The sequence below is a fragment of the Heterocephalus glaber genome, unplaced genomic scaffold (assembly GCF_053883595.1).
Source record: "Heterocephalus glaber isolate CG9 unplaced genomic scaffold, H.glaber_assembly_v1.0 deba00001472, whole genome shotgun sequence".
NCBI classification, from domain to species: domain Eukaryota; kingdom Metazoa; phylum Chordata; class Mammalia; order Rodentia; family Bathyergidae; genus Heterocephalus; species Heterocephalus glaber.
This window is the reverse complement of record NW_028258315.1, coordinates 31,130,027-31,151,989: the sequence shown is the minus strand read 5'-3', so window position 1 is coordinate 31,151,989 and position 21,963 is coordinate 31,130,027. Positions and strand designations below refer to the sequence as shown.

Below are 21,963 nucleotides of genomic sequence, written 5' to 3'. Positions count from 1 at the left end.
ACTGGATCATGGGGGCGCTGTACTTGTCAGTGGATTCATCCATTCATGAGCTCATAGTTGACATTTCAGATCTGGCCTATGGCTTCCTGAGGGTAGAACTACGCTATGTATCTGGATCAGCAGCATCCAGAACACCTTGTAGACACCCACCAGGTATTCAAATGCTTGATGATTGACCAACAGAACACATGAGTCAGTGACCATGTTGGAATCTACAGAAAGGCACCAATTAGAAATAGCAGTTGACATCAATCTTTAATTTTGTAGCACCATTATAGTTTTTTAAAAACTCTCCTATTTATAAGAAAAACAGTCATACAGGAGATCAAAATATAGACAGCTTAAAAGGTACAGCACAAAGGTATACAAAGAGAGCATCACAGGATTCGGAGTTCAGAAGCATCACCTTATTGGTGGAAATGCCTACAATGAAGCTTCCCGAAGGGTGCACTTCAGAAAACTAGGCTGTCACATAAAACAGAAGAGCATGGCTCAGCTCAGGAAGCATTGAGTAACTATCCTCTTTCATTTCCAGAAGGGGTGGTCAACTAAATCATTTCAAGTTGCCTGTCAACTGTTTTGATCTCTTCAGTTCAGCTACGGGACTGATTTCTCAAAGTCACCCCCCTACACACACACATATGGCCTCCTGACCCATGCCCCTCTATAGTGATGGGAAAGAGGGGGGCAGCTCTGTTTCATCTAGGCAGTGGACACCCAGGATGCCATATCCACCAGCCCTGGGGTTCCTGTGAGTCCAACATCTTGACCATGATCCGCTCTAAACCTGAAGGAGGCAGGAGTCACCTTTATCCATTTACAACCTAGTACACAGGTCAGGAGGTGGGGTTTGCACTCCCAGGTAGGAAATGAGAAAACAAAGCAAATATTTCTCAGTCACTGCTTGGGGATGTGTGGATATCTGCATTTCAGTTACGGTTTAGATCTAAAATGTTCCCCCAAATTCTCATATGTTCGAAGGTGAATCAAGCGCTATACTTATCAGTGGGTCTATCCACTGATGAACTCCTATCTGAATGTGCTGTTAGGAGGTGGGCCTGGATGGAAGAGGGGTCCCTGTGGGTGTGCCTTTGGAGGGTGTATCTTTCTCCCTGATCCTCCCTTCCTTCTCTCTGCTTTCTGGCCACCACGCTCTGATCACTGCTTTCTTTGCCCAGGCCGCCTGCCATCCTTTCTTAGTGAGGCTGCCTAGGAGCAGCTGACTATGGACAAAAACTGTGAGCCAAAATAAATAAATGTCTCTTCTTTTAAGTTGTGGGTGTTGGATATTGTATTCAGTGTTAGGAAAGTGGACTAAGACACAAAGGTAGAAGATGGCTTTAAGATTATTAGACCCAAGCATCACTAAAGGTGAGGAACAATCCAACAAGTTGGTTTTGTGTGTGTAAGCAAGAAAAGGAAGCAGAGGTCTGCCAGCAGCATGGAGGGTGAAGGCCATTGGCAGAAATGTGATTCAAGGGGCCAGGGATTTAGCTCAGTAGTTCCTCTTCCTACCTTGCAAGTGCAAGGTCCCAAGTTTAATCTCCAGTACAAAAAAAAAAAAAAAGATGATTGAAGAACAGAATGAATGGCTCAAAAACAAGCAACACAAAGGGCAACACCAGGAGCCTAAAGGGAGGAGAATTATAAAACAGAGGGGGTAGAAGTTGGAAAAACTATCACAAGGATTGTAATATTCTCACACCTGAAATGATTAAAATGAAACAAAACATTTATTCATCTAAAAAGGACAAAGAGAAATCTGCTAGACCTTACTTACTAATCTTGTGCTGAGAGCATATCCTGGTAGATCACAGAAGAAAGGCAAGGCTAACGCTCCCAGTCAACATTTACTATTAGTAAGGGAGGTCAGTCCCTGGGCCATTTAGCATCATAAGGAAAGGTCCATGTGAGTGCTTCGGAATCAGTCCCAGAATGTGGGACAGCTCTGAGCTGACCGGGCACACTCTTGATGTGAAAAGGGTATAGTGCGGGGCACACACACGGGCTGGGGCCCCCCCACCTCAGCTCTCCCATCATTCTGTCTGTATCTGTCAAAGTGTAACGCAATGACACTCTTCCCTTCTTAGGCCACTTGTGAGGATCCTGACACCCAACCTGTGCTTAGCAGAAGGCAGGTCCCAGCGGGCCTCACAGAATGAGGTGCAGATCTTGTCATCCAGCAGAGGGCAGCACCACACAGAAATTATTCCTTAGGACTAATGGGGGTTGGGGGGCCAACGTCTTTTGTCTAATGCCACACAATTTCTATATGACTGAATAATAATTATTTGGTGCCACAAAATAAGCGACTTATTCATAGACTTCTTTTCTGTATTGATGGTAAATCCTAGCATAATTTAAACCCCAAAATTTAAAGCTTTAACTTTTTCATTCTAAATACATTGTGCCGGGCCGGGGATTTAGCTCAGTGGTTCTGCCGCCTGCCTCGCAAGCGCAAGGTCCTGAGTTTAATCCCCGGTACAAAAAAAAAAATTCTCTAAATATTTTGTGGCTTACTTTTATCTCCCTCCTCTCCTGAGTATCCCTCTGTGTAAATGTGTCCTCCTGGTGCCCAGTGTGGCTTTGCCTCCTCTTCTCTTTTGTGTGGTATGTTGCTACTGCAACTAAATAAAATGCATTTTCCGCAGAGACTCATCACAGACGTAAATGGGAGTTTGTTGCATGAGATTGTCCTGGCAACTAGCTGGAGAGATTTCACTATTCTAACAGCACCAGGACCTCATGCTAAGAAGTTTAGTTTACAGTGGGGTCAACTTAGCATGAATTCGCTGGACAGAATGATGAGCAAAGCTCTTCAGTGTCAATGAACTTTTAACAATTATTCAATCTGTCATAAAGTAACTTCCTTTTCACTCTCACCATTTTAAAGTATCAGTGTGTTTGTACTATTACAGTACTTATTTACTATAAATTAACTTTAAGAAAAACTGGAGTTATTACACAACTGACTTGTCCTTATATTTCAGTTGAGAATTACTGTTTGATATTTCTTTATGCCACAGAGATCAACGTCATCCTGTATTTAATCAAAGTTAGAGCCTGGGTGAACTTTAATTTTGAAAATCATTGGGTTAAATTTCTCTCTGCTAATGTTATGCTCCTAATAATTTAAAATCCTAACAAAAGAAATAACAATCTAGATGTCAGTATGTGTGTAACAGTACAAATCAAAACAGAAAATTTGTATTGATTCTTCTATTTAAAAAAATTCCTTCCACCATGTACTTTCCCTATGCAATTAGGAATTTTTAAAAAAGACTACAAAGATGCTAAAAGCTTTCATAGTTATGCTGGAGGCTGAGGAGGTGATAAACCCAGAGGAGGAAATTATTAGTCATCAAGTCTCTGGAGATGATGGTGGCAGCTGTAGAGGAGGAAGTGGTGTGCTCTGGTCACAGCTTTCCTGTTCTGAGTTTAAAGACAAAGGTGCCCCCTCAATTCTGCTTTTATTGACGTACCTGAGTGCTGAGTCTTACTTGACATTTTTTATCTCAAGAAAGGCAAATTCAGCTGACATTCATGAACAGTACCTGTGTTGCAGATAGATCTGATGATAGGTTTAGTTGAAAGTCAGTTTGGGGACTGGAATTTTGACAGTGAAATTTGTGAACATGGGCCATAGAAGCAACACTGATAGTAACAGATTTCCCCAGGTTAGCCCTCCAAAACCTTCTGCTTTAGAAATGTGTGACATCTAGAACTTGTGTTTGATTAGAACCTAATCACCAATCTAGGCACTGGGTTCCCATGAGGAAATTTTCATCACATTTTTGCTAGATTTTAAATCTGGAATATTAGGAATATTTTAAAGTTTGGAACATTTTGGCTGCTGTGTCCTCATATGGGAGAGAGTTGGAAGCCTGCGTCTTCAGAAGCTGTCCCAAGCCACTGAGGGTGGGAATGGCTTTGAGCAGAGCAGGGCTTCTGGTAAGGGGGGAAGGGAATAGGCAGGGAGGAGTGGGCTTTTTAATCCTTTTCAGGCATCTTCTGCCCACTGTGCCCCTGCCCTTTGCCAGTCTCAGCTTTGGGGGGAGGTCTCTGGAAATGAGATCTCTGGAAATCAGCCTCCCCAGCAAGAATGATGGCAGAGCTGCTCTGCCTTCTGGTCTGTTTTGGGGCGGGGAGGTCCAGAGAGGGGAGGAAGGGAAGGAGCAGGCTGAGGAAGGGAAGAGAATAGGGTTTCCCTTCCTATCTGCCTCTGGGTGGTCACAGATTGAGCTAGCTGGGCTTGGGCTGAAGTCATAAGTCTGCCTGGATGGAGAGGGGAAGGCAGGGTCTTTCTGGAGGTGCCTGGCACATCAGACAGCCACAGGGAGGACGTCTGTCAGTCTGAGAGCCTCTCCTTACATCTCTAGGGTGGCAGGATACAAAGAAGGATGCCCATAGGAATTTGAGGGCTGGTAGCTTGCTACACAAGCTAATGACAACTTTTAAATTCCATTTCCCTCAAATGTCCAAATCAAATGCAGAAAGTTTTTTTCACATTTTTCTCAAAGTAAATTCTAGAGGCTAAGAAGCGAGAACTGTCACCAGTAGCTTAATGAGAATGTAATATATCAAATCAAACTCTTGGGCAACTAGAACGCCCCCCATCAAGTTCTGTACAGAGCCTGGATCCTGGCTGATACTGTTAAATACACATTAAACAAATGCCTCACTGAATACCAATTTGCTGGAGAATCTATATTTTAAATCTCTACATTTTAGTACTGGCTGTTACTTTAAATATATTTGGCAAAAACTGTGATATTTACCAGATAAATCTGACCAGGTGTGATTACCACTGGCTGGGAAGTGATGAGTAAGTTTCTGTAGCAGCATTTGCTTTTTTGAGTTTACATTCGGCAGGGAAGCTGACTTTATGGATTAGCATACATAATGGTAGTTAATGAAAACCACCAAAATTGCTAGCAGAAAAAACATGGTGGTTTAGCAAATAATTTTCTTTTGAATTAATCCTAATCTTTCTGTTGTACTTAGTATTATTTATCCTTTTGGCTTATTTTAATCAGGGACTAATATAGAAGCCCCCACAAATTGAATAGAGGACCTTCACTAAGCCCATGGCCAAAAGCAAATAGCATTTCTGTGGAATTGTCAACCAAACCAAGCTCTGCCTCTCTCTTTTTACCTCAAAAGAACCTAGAAAATCTGACTTCTTCAGTTACAAACCCTCCTGTCCCCCTAATTGCCCATTTCTGAAATGAATCAAGTAAGAACATCGAGTATTCTTTGAACCAAACTTTTCATTTGGTGTAAAATCCTTTAATATCTGGATTTTTTTTTTATTGGTCCCAGGGATTGAACTCAGGACCTTGCACTTGCAAAGCAGGTGGCAGCACCACTGGGCTAAATCCCCAGCCCTAATATCTGGATTTTAATGCATCAGCAGGAATACTCCCCTGCATGGCCACCCTCTCCTTTAGTGTTAGAGGGTCCTATTTTTATCGGGGACATTAGGTGCTAGAGGTGGGTGTGGTTCAACAATGGGCCAGGTGATTCTTATTCATTAACTGAGTGTCATCTGGAGGATGAAGCACTCCATCTTTTATAAAAGAAAAAATACTAAAGTAACTTTTAAAAAATCCTGGCTGGCCAGGAATTTGGCTCAGTGATTCTGCCGCCTGCCTCGCAAGTGCAAGGACCTGAGTTCGATCCCTGGTACCAAAAAAAAAATTCTGGCTAACAAAAGGGCATTTTGAGTAGTATTCTCTGTCAAATACTGTTCCCATGACACTTATTAATCCCCGAATCTTTGCTCTGCCCTCCCAGTGACTATCAACTTTTGTATTTCTTTTAAAAATACTGAAGCAAATGACATTGTCAGCAGTCTACAGGTTATACAATTTGGAATAAAAAAGATGACACATGTGGTCTACAGCATATGTCCACATAGTACCAGCATCCTGTTACCTAAGCACTTGATAACAAAAACTGTAACAAAGAGACAAAACAGGGTAACTTCTTACTGCTGTCTTCTGCTAGGCTGTGCAAGTCACTGGTCAACAAGGCGCTTACGTGTGACGATGTACCTGTGTCTAGAGCCATCAACAGTCTTGGGTCGCACTGAAATATTCAGCAGTACTTGAGAGGATCATTTTATTTCCATCATGGCATGAATCCACCCTGATTGTAGCCTTTGGCCCTTAAGTCTATAAAATATTCTTTCCCAATTCCACATTCAAATATTAAATTAAATCAGATGTGCAAAAAAGAAACATGATCTGCCACCAAAACAGAAAGTACCCCTCCACAAAACCAGCCTTGGAGGAAAACAACGTCCACCATTCCATGTCCTCATCCTAAACTCTTAAAAAGAACAGGTTCACATTCCTCAGCTGTGGTTGTTCCAGTGTGCAAGAGGCCCGTGCCAGGAGGACAGGGGCTCTAGAAGTGCGAGTGGTGGTCGGGGTGGTCAGCTCGCCCCCGCCTGGGCCATTCCTCCTCCACCCACCTGCGCAGCACCTTCTCCACGTCGGCGCGGTGGTACAGGCGGCACAGCTCCATCAGCTGGCCCACCGTCCTCTGGCTGTTGCGCAGCAGAAACTCTAAGGTGGGGCTCTGGGGCCTCTGCTCCAGGAAGCACAGTTCGTCATAGGGCATCCCCCATTTGCTTGCAAAATTCCGCCAATTTTTCACTGTTGGGTGGCACGGATCTAGCTTTATCTTGATCACATCTAATAAGTCCTGATCATTGAGTAAGTCAGTTATGGTGGGGGCCCGCAGTGCGCAGGAGGAACAAGCACAGTCTTCTTTGCAGGGGTGGTCCTTGTTGACACCTGCAGGAAGAAACAGCCCACAGGTCAACCGAGGCCTCGCCTACACCTTCACTTCTTACGTCCTCATTTTCCTGCTGAATTATCAATAGCACCAGCCTGCCTTAGGAAGAGTTCAAAATACTTGTTGCTCAGTACTCACACAATTTTTTTTTTTTTTTTTGTACCAGGGATGGAACTTGGGACCTTGTGCTTACAATAATTTTTTTTTATAGCTGGGAGAATTAGTAAGATTTTTTATCTCTGTCCAAGACACTCTGCATCTTCCCATATGCATCATGGGACTGCTGGCTAAAATGAGGGCCCCAGGGGATACGGTGCTCTCTGGGGACAGATCACAGTCCAGTGGGCCCAGCCTGGCAAGGGGCCAGCCCTGGCTTGCATGCACTCAACCTGTGCCCCTTGACAGCTTTTAAACACCAAACACAGCATGCTACGGTGCAACGGATTGCACAATTCTTTAAAAGTTCTTGGAAAAAAAAAACTGGAATATCCACCCCATATGCATATTTGAAAACAAGTGATAATTGATAGTGCCAGAACACTTACTTTTTAAATTTATGGCCTTATCTTTCCTATGCCTTTATCTCTGTTTTCTTCACCTGTGGGGCTCTCTCTGAAGTACAGCCAAGGGCCTCAGGTGCGCAGCGAGGCACAAACAGGCGGAGGACCACAGCAGGCTCTGAGCTGTCCCCAGCCCCCACAGGGAAACGCCTTCGTCCCTTCAGGGTCCTCAGACTCATTTGTTACCAGCAGGCGGGGAGTGGGAGGATGGAGCCAGTGGGTAAGATGCTGTGGGCAAGTCATTTATAATGAAGTGGTGTCTGTGTAACATGGCAAATTGAGCAGATTAAATTCTGCAGTGTGGTCTCACGAGTCCTCCACAATAGCCAAGGGCTGCTTTGGAGATCAGTGGCCTGGAAGACTGGGGAAGAGATGGTGACCATTGCTGCATAGGGTGCCACACTGATCCATGTCCTCCAGATTTAGGAAAGTGAAGAATTTGGAGCAAGGGAGTCACTTTGGTGATCTTGAGAACGAGCAGTTCTGAGGCAAGTAGAAATTAAAAGGCAACAAAACAAGAGCTATGACAATTTTGGTCGTACTCTTTGACTTACTGATATAACTTCTGGGATTACAGCCCAAAGATGTAAACACAGGAACATTTTATTTCAGTGCTAGGCCTTTAGGGAGGATGGTACCGAGGACTGAATCAAGGGCTTTCACACTGAGCTACAGCCTCAGACCTTTTATATTTTTGAGATATGGTCTCACTAAGTCACTAAATGGTCCAACCCAGGCTCAAACTTACAGTCCTCCTGCCTCAGCCTCCTAGACTGCTGGGATTACACCTGTGCGTCATCATGTCTAGCTTATGTTATTTTTTATCTGCTCAGAATGCTAACTCCCCTTTGTTATCATTAAGTCCTAATTTTAAAAGTCTTTAATTTCATATGTTAAAAAAAGATGTGCTGAAAAAATCTACCGATGTTTTCAAAAACTTAAATGATTTAAGTATTTATTCAACTGCTACCTTCATACTCTGCCAACATGAATGATTTTAGAGCCTTTTAAAATCATAAACTAATTAGCTCTCTGAGGGACTTCAACAGAAAAAACAAGTTTTTTTTTTCCTATTAAATACATTTTGTCTCACCATACTTTAAATATCTATCATGTAATATTATACCTGAAAGGGAAATCTGGGAGACATCTCTCGAAAGAGGGACTTTGGATCAAAGACATCATCAGTAATGGGGAAAATTGGATTATGAGGTGAAGTCTCTCCAATGACAAGCACCGGACACACATTAGTCACTGGATAAGTGAAAATTACTGTGATGATGACCAACTGGTCTTTCCTCTCCTGATAAATTCTTCCTAGAAATTCAAAATTCATTTGTTAAATGAGAACTGTGCTTTTCCATGGGAGATGAGGTAGATTTGTAATTGTTTAATGAATTTTGGAAAGCAAAGAGAATGCACGCTAACAGAAGAAGAACACAGCTAGTATCTACTAGCAGTAACTGGGTATTGGTAAAAAATAGTATAGAACTGGAGTTGGGGATGATGGCTCATGCCTGTAACCTCAGAATCTGGCAGGCTGAGACAAAGGATTACAAGTTCAAGTCCAGCCCAGGCAGCTTAGTGACTGAGACTGTGTCTCAAAAAAAGGGCTGGGGATGGAGTCAATGCAAAGGCCCTGGGTTCAATCCCTCACACACACAGTCTAAAACTCCAAAAATTGTGTCAATTCCAGATTGGTGAGGAAAAGAGTGGATTGTTCAAAAAAATGTAATTTTCTATAAAAATTCACTTAGATTCTGTAATAAAGTCCTGACCTAATTCAGGGATCTTGTATTTTCCCCAATGTAAAGCAAGAATGGAACATACTATTAGTTTATGACCACTACTTCTATGAGAGGCCAAGGCCCTGGAAAGATTTGCTGTCTGTAAGACTAGCTTGAGTACTGGGTTATTGTAAGGAAGACTGTCAGGGGAGGGAGCCCCATTTCTCCAGGCCATACTGACTCCTTTACCTGGTGGTGCCTAATGTCTACCAGTCTTGCAATGGGTCAGTGACATTCACAATCCCAGTTCATCCTTCCAGTCTCTACTGGATGGGGCTCCTCAGATCCCTGTGCTCTAATTAGCTGGAAACTTGACTTCTCAGAGCATGTAATACCTGTGTGTAATATCTCAGACTCCTCTAAAGGATGAAGAGGGTAATAATTTCTGTATCAATGATGAGAAAGCATTTTCCGTCAAGTCTTGGGCAAATCTTATCTAATAGGCTACTTGTTTATCTACTTATTTCTTTGTTTCTGCAGAAACAAGTTTCTGGGTGTTCAACCCAGGCAACACTGAGCTCTATCTTCAGCTCTTTTTTTTTTTCTTCAAATTTTATTTTGAGACGGGGTCTTGCTAAGTTGCCTAGGCTAGCTTCAAACTCGTTATCCACCTGTCTCAGCTGCCTAAGTACTATTCCTGAGATTACGGGTGTGTGCCACCATACCTGCTGTATTAGTTAGTTTTCTCATTGTTGAGAACAAAATACCTGACACCCACAGTTAAAAGAGGAAAGGTTTATTTTAGCTCACAGTTTGTAGAGGTTTTAATTCATAGCTGGCTGGCTCCAAGGCAGGGTGGCATGGCAGAAGGGCATCACAGAGGAGAAACAGTTCATGGCAGGCAGAAGACACCAAAGTAGCAAAGAAGGAGCAAGCGATGAGCAACAACAGCAATCCTTTCTGTCCCTTATATCTTATCCAGGCTACATGCCCTTAGGTTGGATAGTCACACCCAGGGTGGGCCTTCCCATTATCCATACCCAGAACTGTGCCAAACCAATCAGTGGACTAATTTAGTAATCACACTCTTGGTCCCAGCATCGCACAATCCCAGTGTCACACAATCTAGATCTAAGGGCTGGGGATTTAGCTCAGTGGTATTGTGCCTGCCTCGAAAGCTCAAAGTCCTGACTTCGATCCCCAGTACCACAAAAAATCTAGATCCAGTGACCTCTGAAAAGCCCCACCTATGACTGCATGAAACTTTGTGGGGACATCTAGACACAAGGCATACCATCTGGCTTTAGTTTATTTATTTATTTTTGGTACTGGGGATCGAACTCAGATCCTTGCGCTTGCTCAGCAGGCAGCGAAACTACTGAGCTAAATCCCCAGCCCTTGAGTTTATTTTTTTTTTATGTGGATAGGAGAGGGAGTCTGCTGGCTCACCTCTTCTATTGCTCTTCACTCATGCCTGTCTGCAGAGCCCAGGCCAGCTGCAGGGCCTTTGCCTCTGCAAGTCCCCTTCCCGGAGTCCTCCCTGGCACCTCACACAGCTGCTCCATGGCACCGTTCAGTCCTCCACACCTCTGCTTAGCTCATGGAACAACATCCTCCTGCCAGGCACCATCTTATCACCTTTGCTTATCTTCCTCCAGGCCCTTTTCACTATATGAAATTGTGTATTTGTTCCATATTTATTGCTTGTCTCTCACAACTAGAATATAAGCTCCAAGTGGAAAAGGACTGTGATGCCTGATGTCTCCGCTGCAATGACAGGTATACAGCAGGTGCTCAATAAATCAAATGAATTAAGAATGTGACATGAGCAAAAGAAAAGTCACATCAGAAACCTCTGGACATCTCATGAGGCACTGCTTAGACATTTTCAAGCCAATGAACACTTTTTTTCTCTAGTACTGGAGACTGAACCCAGTACTTTCACACCAGCCCCATACCCCTTATTTTTCTATTTTAAGACAGGGTCTCACTAAATTCCTAAGTTTCCCAGGCCCGACTCAAACTTGTGATCCTCCTGCCTAAGCCTCCCAGATTGCAGGTGTACATCACCTGGCCCAGCTCAACAGCTAATGTCATGGAGCATACACAAGGCAAGAGAAAGATGACCTGTTGCTGTGGAGAAGGTCCACTGTCTACCTGCAGATTTCCAGCATAAGCCTTGTGGACAGCTAGCTCAAGTGTGTGCCTGTACTGGTTACCAAGTGTGTTAAGCTCCTAGTGCTGGGAAAACAACACCTATTATTGCAGGAGGTGGTTGTGAGGGTTAAAGGAGATAATCCATTAAAGCCCCCATCCTAGTGTGGGGTAAATGAGGAACAACACACAGCTGTGGGTGAGGGCTAATCATCAACAGCCTTCTAAAGCAGTTTGTTCTCAACTTTGTTCTGGGATGGAACCCTCCCACCTCCTTCATTCCCTGGGGGAAATTTATAATCACTTGATGTCTGGCTCCACCCATCAAGATCCTTATTTAATTAGTCTGGGATGCAGGTAGGACATGGGAATTTTAAAATCGGTACCCTCCTACCCATCAGAGTCTCAAGTGTAGCCAGGGTTGAAAATCATTGTCTTTCAGACACTTCCAGAGTAAACAGGAGGCCAGAGTTAGATTTTGGAATTACAGCCACTTTTCTTTGATTGAGTTGCCGGATAGCCAGGGGTTTAGCTCAGTGGTGCCAGATCCTGCCTCAGAAGTGCGAGGTTCTGAGTTCAATCCCTGGTACCAAAAAAAAAAAACAAAAAAAAAACCTTATAGAATGGGAAGAGTTGCTGGATAGTGGCCGGGTGCCACGATGTGCTCCACTAGTCCCAGCTACTTGGGAAGCTGAAGCAGGAGGATCACTTGAGGCCAGAAGTTTGAGGTCAGCCTGGGCAATGCAGTAAGATCTGGTCTTTTAAAAAATAAAAGTAAAAGTCCCTGGATACCTAATGTTTCCACAACCACCAGCAGATGCATGGATTTCCCTGTGGGGCATTTCCTCCCCCTCTCTCCTTACTCTCCATCCTTCCTCATACGTCACATTACACTTTAAAGAGTTCAGGATCAAGCATGTTCATTGACAGGGAGTGTTGATACCATTTAAAACAATCTTAGGAAACAGTTAATGTGCAATGGTGCCATGTATAGCTCTCATCTTTGGGAATAGCGTGTTATAAAACACAAGTCAATTAACAGTTAATTGTGAACTGGAACGAGATTCAGAATTCACAGAGGTCAGGACTACTTGAGCCTAGAAGCAGCTCCAGTCAGGATGTTGGCAGCAGATCACAGAGGGACTTAATGTGCCCTGCTGCAGGGAAGGTGCCCTTTTATCTTGCACACCCAGGCTTCTCTGGCTTCTCAGGAGCTCTTACCACACCATGCTTCCCTCCCCTATGCTCAGCACCCCTGTTGGCTCTCAGATGGCTTGGAATGAAGTTCCCTAGGATAGCCAACTAGGCCTTGAATTAGTTCAAGTCAATTAACTGCAAACACTTTATATTGGCAACTGTAGAGATAGCAAAGTATTGTGGTCCCAAAATAAAATAATTCCACCCCAGGTGTCTTATAAATTATCAGATTTGGAGCCTGCAAAATACCAACTCGTGTCAAACAATCACATACTTCTATAGTTATGTGTATTAAGAGTTATGTGTATTCATGCTTTTTTCCTGTGTGGTTTCCAATGTGGTTGGAAGTAAATATTTTTAAAGTGCGAGTTTCTGGCTTCAATAAATCTTTGGGTTGGGGTGCACACATGCCACATTATTTATCAGAAGTAGGTAGATGTGATGAGCTGGAAAGTGATGAAGAATTATTTTTATCCCTGAAAAAACTGACCCAAGGGCTTTTGGTAGGTGTTTGATCTTAACCAAAGGGAAAAACATGACTTCATTTTCTCAAGGAGACACCATTATCGCAAGGAGACACCACATGGGCCATAACTCTGGAGAATCTCATTGAAATTCAGTGGATTCAGGCAAGTTGATCACACTGGGTCTCAATTTTGTCATCAAAACTGGAATGTAGAAGCCACACACACACTTACATATATGAAAGGATCCAGATTAAACAGTTGGAATAAAATTTTTACTTAAATTTAAATCATGTGGTTCTGAAATTATGGGACTCAAACATATGAACCAAATGTCACTTTATGGGCTTAATCTGAAAATATCAAAATCCTACTTTACATTCATTTCTACGGGGAAGTTAATTTTAGATTAGGAAGGTGTGAAATTATGCAAGGTCACTTGAAGGTCATCCCTGAAAAACTGGCCACAGTGGGCAAAGAGTTTTCTTCAATTATTTCTTCAGATTTGAAATATATGAGTGATGCTTTAATTCACTGGGAAAACTGGGGAAATGCAATCTCCCAATTTGGGGAATATTTTAAACTTATAGTATAACTGCACCTTATTTCTTTAATGCCCAAACATTTTCATTTCAGAAATCTGCATAAAAGGATTGCAAAACTTTTGTGTCTCCACTAATAGCATAAGTGGAATACAATTTGTTGTTGCTGCTTTAGCACAGGGCATTGTTGGCAATGTCTGACTTTCTTGTGCCCTTCCCTAGGGGATGCTGACATCTGCATTCTCTTGTTTTCTTAGTGGCAGCTGGTCCTGACTTATATCCTCCCACTTTCCTTGATCACAAACTGTCACTGTCATTCTGTGCTCTTGACCGGTCCTGTGTTCCACCACAGGGGCCTCCACCTTGCTCTTTTTTTTTTGGTACTGGGGATTGAATCCAGGGCCTTTGCACTGAGCTGCAGCCTTTTTTTCCCCCTTATTTTCAGATAGGGTCTCCTAAATCGCTAAATTGGGACCCTCCTCTCAGCCTCCCAGAGCGCTGGGATTACAGGCACAAGCCACCACACCCACTGCATGTTTTAACCAGTTGTAGACTGCACTGCAGACAGCTAAAGTTTTCAGGAGGCATGAATTAAATAAAAATCAGCCCTTGAATTAAGGCCAGGGCCTTACTCATAGAAAGTAGAAAGCTTCTGTGAAAGGCATTTTGGCTATGCAGAGATTTAGGGGACCAGAGTGGCCTCTGGCTTTGCTCAAGCTTAGTATTTCATCTGAGGCAGTGGAGCCTGAACCCCATCCTCCCAAAGGACACTCAGCTGCACAGGGGTGCACCACGCAGGCCCCAGTGGCATCCTGCTGTATCTTTGGGGGCAGCTAGAGCCAGGCCAAGACCTTGAATCCTATTTACTCCTGTGATCCTGCGATGCCTCCCTCACTACATGTGTATGGTGAAGAAATGAACAGAGCCGACGTGCAGGCCGTTCTGAGCTCCCCACCTCTGTAAAGCATTTAGAGGAGCACCTGCTATATGGTAGGCACTAAATTAGTGGCCACTGAGTCCAGTCTTTTGTTTGTTTATGGAAAACAAGGCAAAATAAAACTCTGGCATCTGTGGGCTGGGCACCATGCAAGATGCTGCAGGCACCAATTCTAACAGCACCATCTCTGCTCTCAAGAGCAGCTCGGTGGGTGCACAACACACATTCATGTCACCAGCTGTCATGAAAGTTTATCTTCCTTAGAACACTTCTGAGATTTTTTGCTTATTTTTTCAGCACTGGGAATTGAACCCAGGGCCTCCTGCATGCCGGGCTTCTGTTCATTTTGACACAAGTAAAAATTTCTGGAGACAATCAGGAACTTGATTAAAGTTCATCTATGAATTAATAATGGCCCTAACTCTTACAAGAACTTCAAGGGTGTGTAGCTATTCCTAAATAAATTTCTTTATTCATTTTTATTTCAGCTAACATGCCACATTAATGTGGAGGGTATTAGTTCTTAAAAAGTTTAAATTAGATTTTTTATTAGAAAAAAAATATATGTAGGCTGGGTGTGTAGTTCAGTGGCAGAGGACTTCCCTAGCATGCCAGAGGCACTGGGTTCCATCCCTAGGTCTGCAAATTAGATGGTATAGAGGGGCAAATTAATGTTTCTATAGACGAACATACTAAAAGCCCTGCTGTGCCCTTCATAAGCAAAGGTGGGTTAGTACAGAGAAAATACTCTTCAAAGACTCTTGTGAAATTTTATAAAATACATCTTTCCTTGCACTTCTCCATGGCAAGCAGTATGGAAAGTTGCTCTGTTTTGTAGGACAGATTTTTAAAATTCGCAATAAGCTTTCCCTCAATCCTTTCCAACTCGGGCCCTGCAGCAGGGTTCCTGAAGAGCAGGAGGGGTAAGAAGATGGTGTTCTGCCCCCCATGAGGTGGTGACCCAAGAATTCACCATCAACATTCACAAGTGTAGCCATGAGTGGCCTTCAGGAAGCACCCCCCACCCCACCCTTAAGGAGATCCGAAAATGTGCCATGCAGGAGGTGGGACTCCAGATGTGCACGTGGATACTGGGGCACAGCGGAGCTGTCTGGGTCAAAGGGATAAGGAATGTCTCATGCTGTATCTGTGTGCACTGTCCAGAAAACAATGAGGATGAAAAGACACAAAACAAGCTCTATGATTTCGTTGGCTATGTATCTTGTTCCCACCTTCAGAAACTGATAATCAAGACACATGAGACTTAACTACTGACTGTCCCCTAAAATTATAAAATTACACACAAAAGTTAATATGCCCATTCTCAAATATACTTCAATTTAGGCAGTTAGGTATCAGTGCCCCCCTTATATCTTTAAGGTGGATCACTTACCTGACAGGGGATCTCCAATATTGTCTGGAAAGCCATTTTCTTCTCCCTTAAAAAAAAAAAAAATAAAAGGTGACTGTCATTACCATATATGAATAGGGGATGGCAGATCTTAAGAATGGTACCTTAGTGGTGGGTGTGAGATACGTGTGCTCTGAGGAGCACAAAGCTTCTGAGAGAGCAGTTTTCGTTTATTAGCTCCCTGTGCTGTGTCCCAGGGCTCAGAGCAGAGCCTACAGGAAAACACTCCAGAAATGTTGATTAACTCAATTAGTGCCCTGTTTAAAACAGTATCAATGCATGCAACTATGTACTACTGTTTTATTCTTATTTTACATTATGAGTTATTTTATTTCCAGTTGGCTGGGCTCATTGTCAGCCTAGGTAATAATGCTCTCCCTTATTTATTATAATGATTGATTTGAGTATATATTGTGAGGAAGCTAAAAGGAACTGAAGAAGTAACATCCAAATCCCCGGAGAGGCACTGTCCGTTCTTACAACCAGGGCCAGCTGCGGTGTGCAACATGGGAAGGGTTTATTCTGATCTTGGGGTGTGTGCGTGTGGATGTGCGTGTGTCAGTCCTCGCACACTTGCGCTTATGCAACCCGCATCATCTTTTTTTTTAAATTAGTTTTATTGCTATACAATATAATGGCATCCATCATTGGAAATCTGCTCCTATACATAATCTCTCTTGGTTCTTATTTTTCCCCCATTCTCCTGCCCTCCCCTCAACCCCTCCACTCTTCCCTATTTACAGAGACTTTGTTTCCATTTTTCCTTTTCTCATATTAATTCCATTCCCTTCTTTCCTTTCCCCTACCCCTCCCACTTCCCCTTCCCCTTTGCCCCTTTTCTTCCTATTTCACATTATCTATTATACCTTTTCGTCCTTATTTACACGTTCAGTTTCTCACACTAGAGAAACTATTCAGTATTTACACGTGTGTCCTATTTATTTCACTTAAGAGTGTCGCCTCAATGTGCATCCATTTAAGCAATAAATACCTCTAATTTCTCATTTTTTAAGGCTGAGTAGTACTCCATTTTATAAAAAAAACCCCACATTTTCTTTACCCAGTCTCCAGTTGACGGGCAATTGAGCTGCTTCCAAGTTTAGCTATTACAAACTGTTCTGCTATGAACATGGGTGCACATATATCACTGTGGTATGATTCTTTTAATTCTTCGGGGAAGATACCCAGCGTGAGAAGAGCTGGGTCAAATGGGACTTCCAGTCCTAGTTCTTTGAGGTATCTCCACACTGATTTCCACAGTGGTTGCACCAGTCTACACTCCCACCAGCAGTGGAGAAGGGTTCCTCTTTCCCCACAGCCCTGACAGCATTTGTTATTGGTTGATTTCATGATAGCAGCCATTCTTTCTGGGGTGAGGTGGAATCTCAGCATTGTTTTCATTTGCTTCTCTCGAATGACCAGTGATGTTGAACACTTTTTCATATGTTTATCTGCTATTTCTACTTCTTTGTCTGAGAAATGTGTGTTCATTTCAGATGTCCATTTTTGGACTGGGTCTTTAAATGTGGGAGGTTTGATTTTTTAAAGTTCTTTATAGATTCTAGATAGTAGACCTTTGTCTGAGGAACAGCAGGTGAAAATTTTTTCCCACATTGTTGGTTGTCTCTTCACACTGCTGGTGGTTTGTCTCGCTGTGCAGAAGCTTTTTAGTAAGAAGAGATCCCACTTGTTGAATGTTTGCGCATCATCTTGATACAACTAAAATTGCCCCCATCAGCTAGGGTTGTTCCTTTCATGGCACGAGGGGTGTCCACAGCCCAGGCTGATGGTTTCAGGCAGGTCCCCACTAGCGCTGGCCTCCCCTCCTTACTGGCATTCAGAGGTGACTGCTGGCTTAACCCAAATCTAGGAGTCTAACTCTCAGGCTTCTGGGAGTGTCACCTGTCGAGAGCCATTCTACATAATTTTTGGGAAAAATCATGTCACAATTAAATTATGACTAGGGCTGTCTGAGCTGTCAATGGTCCAGTGATGCTGTGACACTCAAGGGCAAGATTACATCAGCTGAAGACATCCTGGTTCTTTGAGAACTGAGTAGTAATACAAAAAGATAAAGATTTCACCTGGAAAGGGACAAGTTCCTTATGAGCCTAACTCATCCTACCTACTGTTGTAAGAATGTTTTGCTCATCTCACCATCCTAATCCACATAAAACTCCTCATGGTCTTAAGACCCTCATCAGCATTAGATCCTCATTTAGGATTACTGCTGCCCTCTGAGACGTCTGATTCGCCCTCCGATTATAAGATCCTTGTGAATTTAGGGTTATCGCTGCCCTCTGATACTTCCTATGAACCCAATAAATAGTAGCAAGCTTGGAAAGTCTTCACCTTTTCTTTAAATAAAATACTTACTGAGTTTTTTGGGGGAATTTGACACATCTCCATTGTATTACAATTGAGCCATTAATCTTGCAGCTTCATCAACATTAACTGGTTCATTTTCATGCTGCTCATTATTCATCTCTTTCTCCAGTGGTTCAAGAGCAAGCCTTTTTGAGAAATTTGCAATGTTTACAAAAGCATTATTCACTCTATGAATATTTTCATCATTTACAGTGTTTATCTTTTTAAATTAGTGGTGACTGGTTTTGCTTTGTTTTTGGACTTAAAAGTTCTTTTGGCTGGCTATGTGAAATACATTCCTGGACTTCTGCCCTCTTAATTTGTTCTTGGCCTTTATCTTTGATATCCGAGTGCTGCTGCTCAAGCTCCAGGTGACGCCATCTGCATGCACCGAGTCTTCATCTTTGCCCACTCTGAGACACTGACCTCCCGGCCCCTTATCTACTTTGAAACTATGCAAGTCTCTATTGTCTTTTTTTCTTTAGCCTTCACTGTCCCCCTTTCTAGGCAGTCAGAGGATTGATCGATCTCCGATAGTCACCCTTTGTTAAAGAAGTGCTAACACCACAATATCAATGTGTTCTATGAATTTTCAACATCTGTTGCTCTCACTTAATCTTCTAAGAAGCCTTTCTCTTCAATCCAGGCTTGCCAGTCCTACATCTCAGCAGTGCATACATATCTGCGTAATCACAAATCTAATGTTTTTCTTCTTTGAGTCCACTTCCTTACCATTCACTGTCTTCACTGGACCAACATCACAAGGATAAAACCCAGCTGCTTATCAAAATTCATACAATGTCTTTTCATTTCCTTGAAGTTGTACTTTCTCCCCACATTCCCCTTACTCAGTAAGACAGATGGGGGGGGGGGAGACCTCTGCAGGAACAGCAGCGTCTGTCTACAATCTTGCACATTGGCAAAGTGAAACTTGGAGGGCCAGAAGTCAGGGCCTCGCCCCTTGATCCACAGGCCACAGAAAAACCTGGCTTTTCCTGCCTGCAGGAATGGGCAGGTTCGCTCATTCTTTCATCCACACAGTCAGTTGAGCTCATTGAATTGAAAGGTGGGCCTTGGGGACAGCAGGAGCCGCAGGGCACGTCTTGGAGAGGCCCAGATGTTAGAACTTGACAGACTGTGGTATTTGAAGTCCCTGCTAAAACATGACACTTTCCATGAATAAAAGCTGTGTTACATGGTACATTCAACTTGATTTCTTAAAATCTGGAGAAAATTTTTCCCAAGTCAATGTGTGGCCAAAACCATCACTGTGACTCAGACAGGGAACATGGCTCAGTGCTACTGAGAAGATGGAAGAAGACAGCATTTAGATCAATGTCTAGGATCTTTTCTATTATAATCTGGTGCCACATTTTTGGTTACTATTTAATAGTGAAATCAGAAAAGACTTTTGTGGTTTTGCTGAAACCACACTTGTGCATTCATTCCACACCCACTGGTTGAGCAGCTAATACGTACGAGCCTCCATGCTGGACCTCATGCACAAAGGCACAAGGATGAGAACATTTGACCTTAAAGCCTATCCTTAGAGAGCTGGGGGCGGATAAAGACTACAGGAGTAACTAGGAGGAGAGGAAGAAGACCCTGAGCTTTCACAGGGGCTGCAGATGGAGTGAGAGGGCAGAGGTTTGTGCCCACAAAAACCATCAAAGGCTATTTCCCTGGACACAGAGATGCTGGAGAGAGGCTTTGCTGAGGTCTGGCACTTACAGGAAGGGGCATTTAGCCAGGGGCTGACCAAGACATGAGATAGCCAGAGTCCCTCTGGGATGCTTTGCCATAAGCTAAGGCAAGAGGAAAAGGGGACAGGAAATGGCCCAAGGCCCTTCTGGAGCTGGACTCTGTGTCACAGACAATGGGAGTCATGAAGGGCTCTTGTTACAAGCAGGGCATCCTCAGGCAGCCCAGGACTTGCTGGCTCCAGAGCGCAGGATGTGGTGGTAGGAGCAGGCCAGGTGGTGGGGACAGGGCAGAGGCCGAGGCTGGGATTAAGCTCATGGTGGAGGGGACGGGAATGCCAGAGCGCCTGCAGAGATACAGTCTCGGGACACGAGTAGGACAGGAAATCAGGCTCCGCAGGGGTCCTGGACAAGACCGGGTGGCCAGGCCCTCCCTACATGTCTGAGATGCATGGGGCAAGGAGGCGTGGGTGACAGCATGGAGTCCCTAGGAGCAGGCCAGGTAGGGAATGAAAACACGGAAGGTGACGATGTCAAAGGGCACCTGGACAGCCACAGTTTGGTGGCAGCAGAAGAAAGAAAGAAGCAATGAGAAAGAGAAGGTCAGAGAAGAGAGGAGAGGGGCCACTCTCCCTCAGAAGTGCAGGAAGGCACGGGCTCTGCGGGCCAAGTGACCTCCAGACTTGGGGGAGAGGTGGTGGCGGCAGCTATTGTGGGGCAGTGAAAGCGAAGCCAACTGCCCCGTGGGGTGGCGGGAAAGCACGCGTGCAGCTGTGTCTGCCTGGAGCGGCCCCGCCCTTTGCAGCCCTGTCCGCCTGTCATCTGTGGGCCTCGGCTCAGCCACCCCTTCCTCAGGGACCCCTGCCAGTCCCCGGTGTCCTGTGTTCATCACCCCAAGCCATGCTTCGTCCACTGGCTCTGGGTGTCTCTTCCACACTGGACTGTGGACTGCCCAGGGAAGGCCCGTGTGGGGCTGTGACCTGGGGTAGCAAGGGTCCGAGGCAGTGACCCGAAATGCCTGGGGAGGGAAGGCAGGCGGGGAAGGGCAGAGCGGGAGGGAGGCAGCTGTGGGTCCCAGGTGCAGGTGCCCTCCCTGCCCTCCTCATGCCACCCTGCTCTGTGGCCACATCCCCGCAGTCCCTGCCAGGTCTCACTTGTCACCTGTCCACTTAGTCACGGCCAAGCAACTGCGTGCCTGTTTTTCAGCAGCTGAGGCCCGGGCCAGTCCCCAGCATGGCATGGGCACCACTCCCAGGCTTGCTGCAGCCTGCTGCGTGGTGCTGGGAAGGAGACTATGAACTCATGGACTCGCACGGCCTGCACTCAGCTGGATCCCAGCTGCTGCCTCATAATTCTGGGCTCCCTCTGATCATTCTCCTTTGGGTTTTCTTCCATCCTGCTCTACTGAGGGCCCACTCCACTGAGCCCTTCGTCCTCAGAGATGTAGGCTGGGCCAAAGGATTCCCTCAGGAAGCCCTCTGGGCTTCTCAGGTTTGCCCCACCTTTCTTCCCTCCAGCTCTGAAGAGATGGTGTCTTTTCACCTGCAAAGCCCAGTGTTCCCACCCTGAACTAGGTCCTAAGCCGACTTTTGGTATGGCTCTTACCACGAAAGGCGGAGACTGCAGCTTATTCATCTTTATATGCCCAGTGCCAAGCACAGACACTGTGTTTAAAGTATGAGATGTAATACAAAAATATAGTGAATGTTTAATCCTCCTCAAAATATTCCCTCTCATTTTGAACACACTTATCCCATTATTTTTGCCACTTTCTGAAGCAGTTCTTCTTTTGTGAGTCTTTATAAAGTATGTTCAAAATGTGAATGTTGATACTGCGGTCTATTTACACGATGGAATATTATTCAGTCGTGAAAAGGAAGACATCCTGACATGTACTGAAACACAGATAAACTTCGAGGACATTATGCTAAGTGAAATAAGCCAGTCATGGAAGGGTGTGACACCGTTTGTACAAGGTACACAGAGTTGTCAAACTCATACGGATAGCAGGGTAGAAGTTGGCAGCGGCTGAGGGAAGGGGGACAACCAGTTGCTGTTTAAGTGGGAAAAAGCCTCAGTTTGGGATGGTGAAAGTTCTGT

General features: G+C 44.3%; 1 protein-coding gene, 1 long non-coding RNA gene and 1 pseudogene across 2 annotated transcripts in view; 1 reads left to right on the top strand and 2 right to left on the bottom strand.

Moving 5' to 3' along the window:
• Positions 1-21,963, top strand: part of LOC147826301 (uncharacterized) — a 35,510-nt gene that overhangs the window by 7,816 nt on the left and 5,731 nt on the right. The window lies entirely within an intron of this gene.
• The window catches only part of Edaradd (EDAR associated via death domain), a 59,472-nt gene continuing 43,621 nt past the window's right edge, over positions 6,113-21,963 (bottom strand). The window contains exons 5-6 of the mRNA XM_021266367.2: positions 15,779-15,824; positions 6,113-6,803 (exon numbers count right to left, since the gene is read on the bottom strand). Of these exons, the coding sequence (XP_021122026.1) occupies positions 6,412-6,803; positions 15,779-15,824 (438 nt within the window). The 3' untranslated portion in view covers positions 6,113-6,411. The remainder of the gene's footprint in view (positions 6,804-15,778; positions 15,825-21,963) is intronic.
• On the bottom strand, positions 18,185-18,644 carry LOC101705311 (ribosomal biogenesis factor pseudogene; annotated as a pseudogene).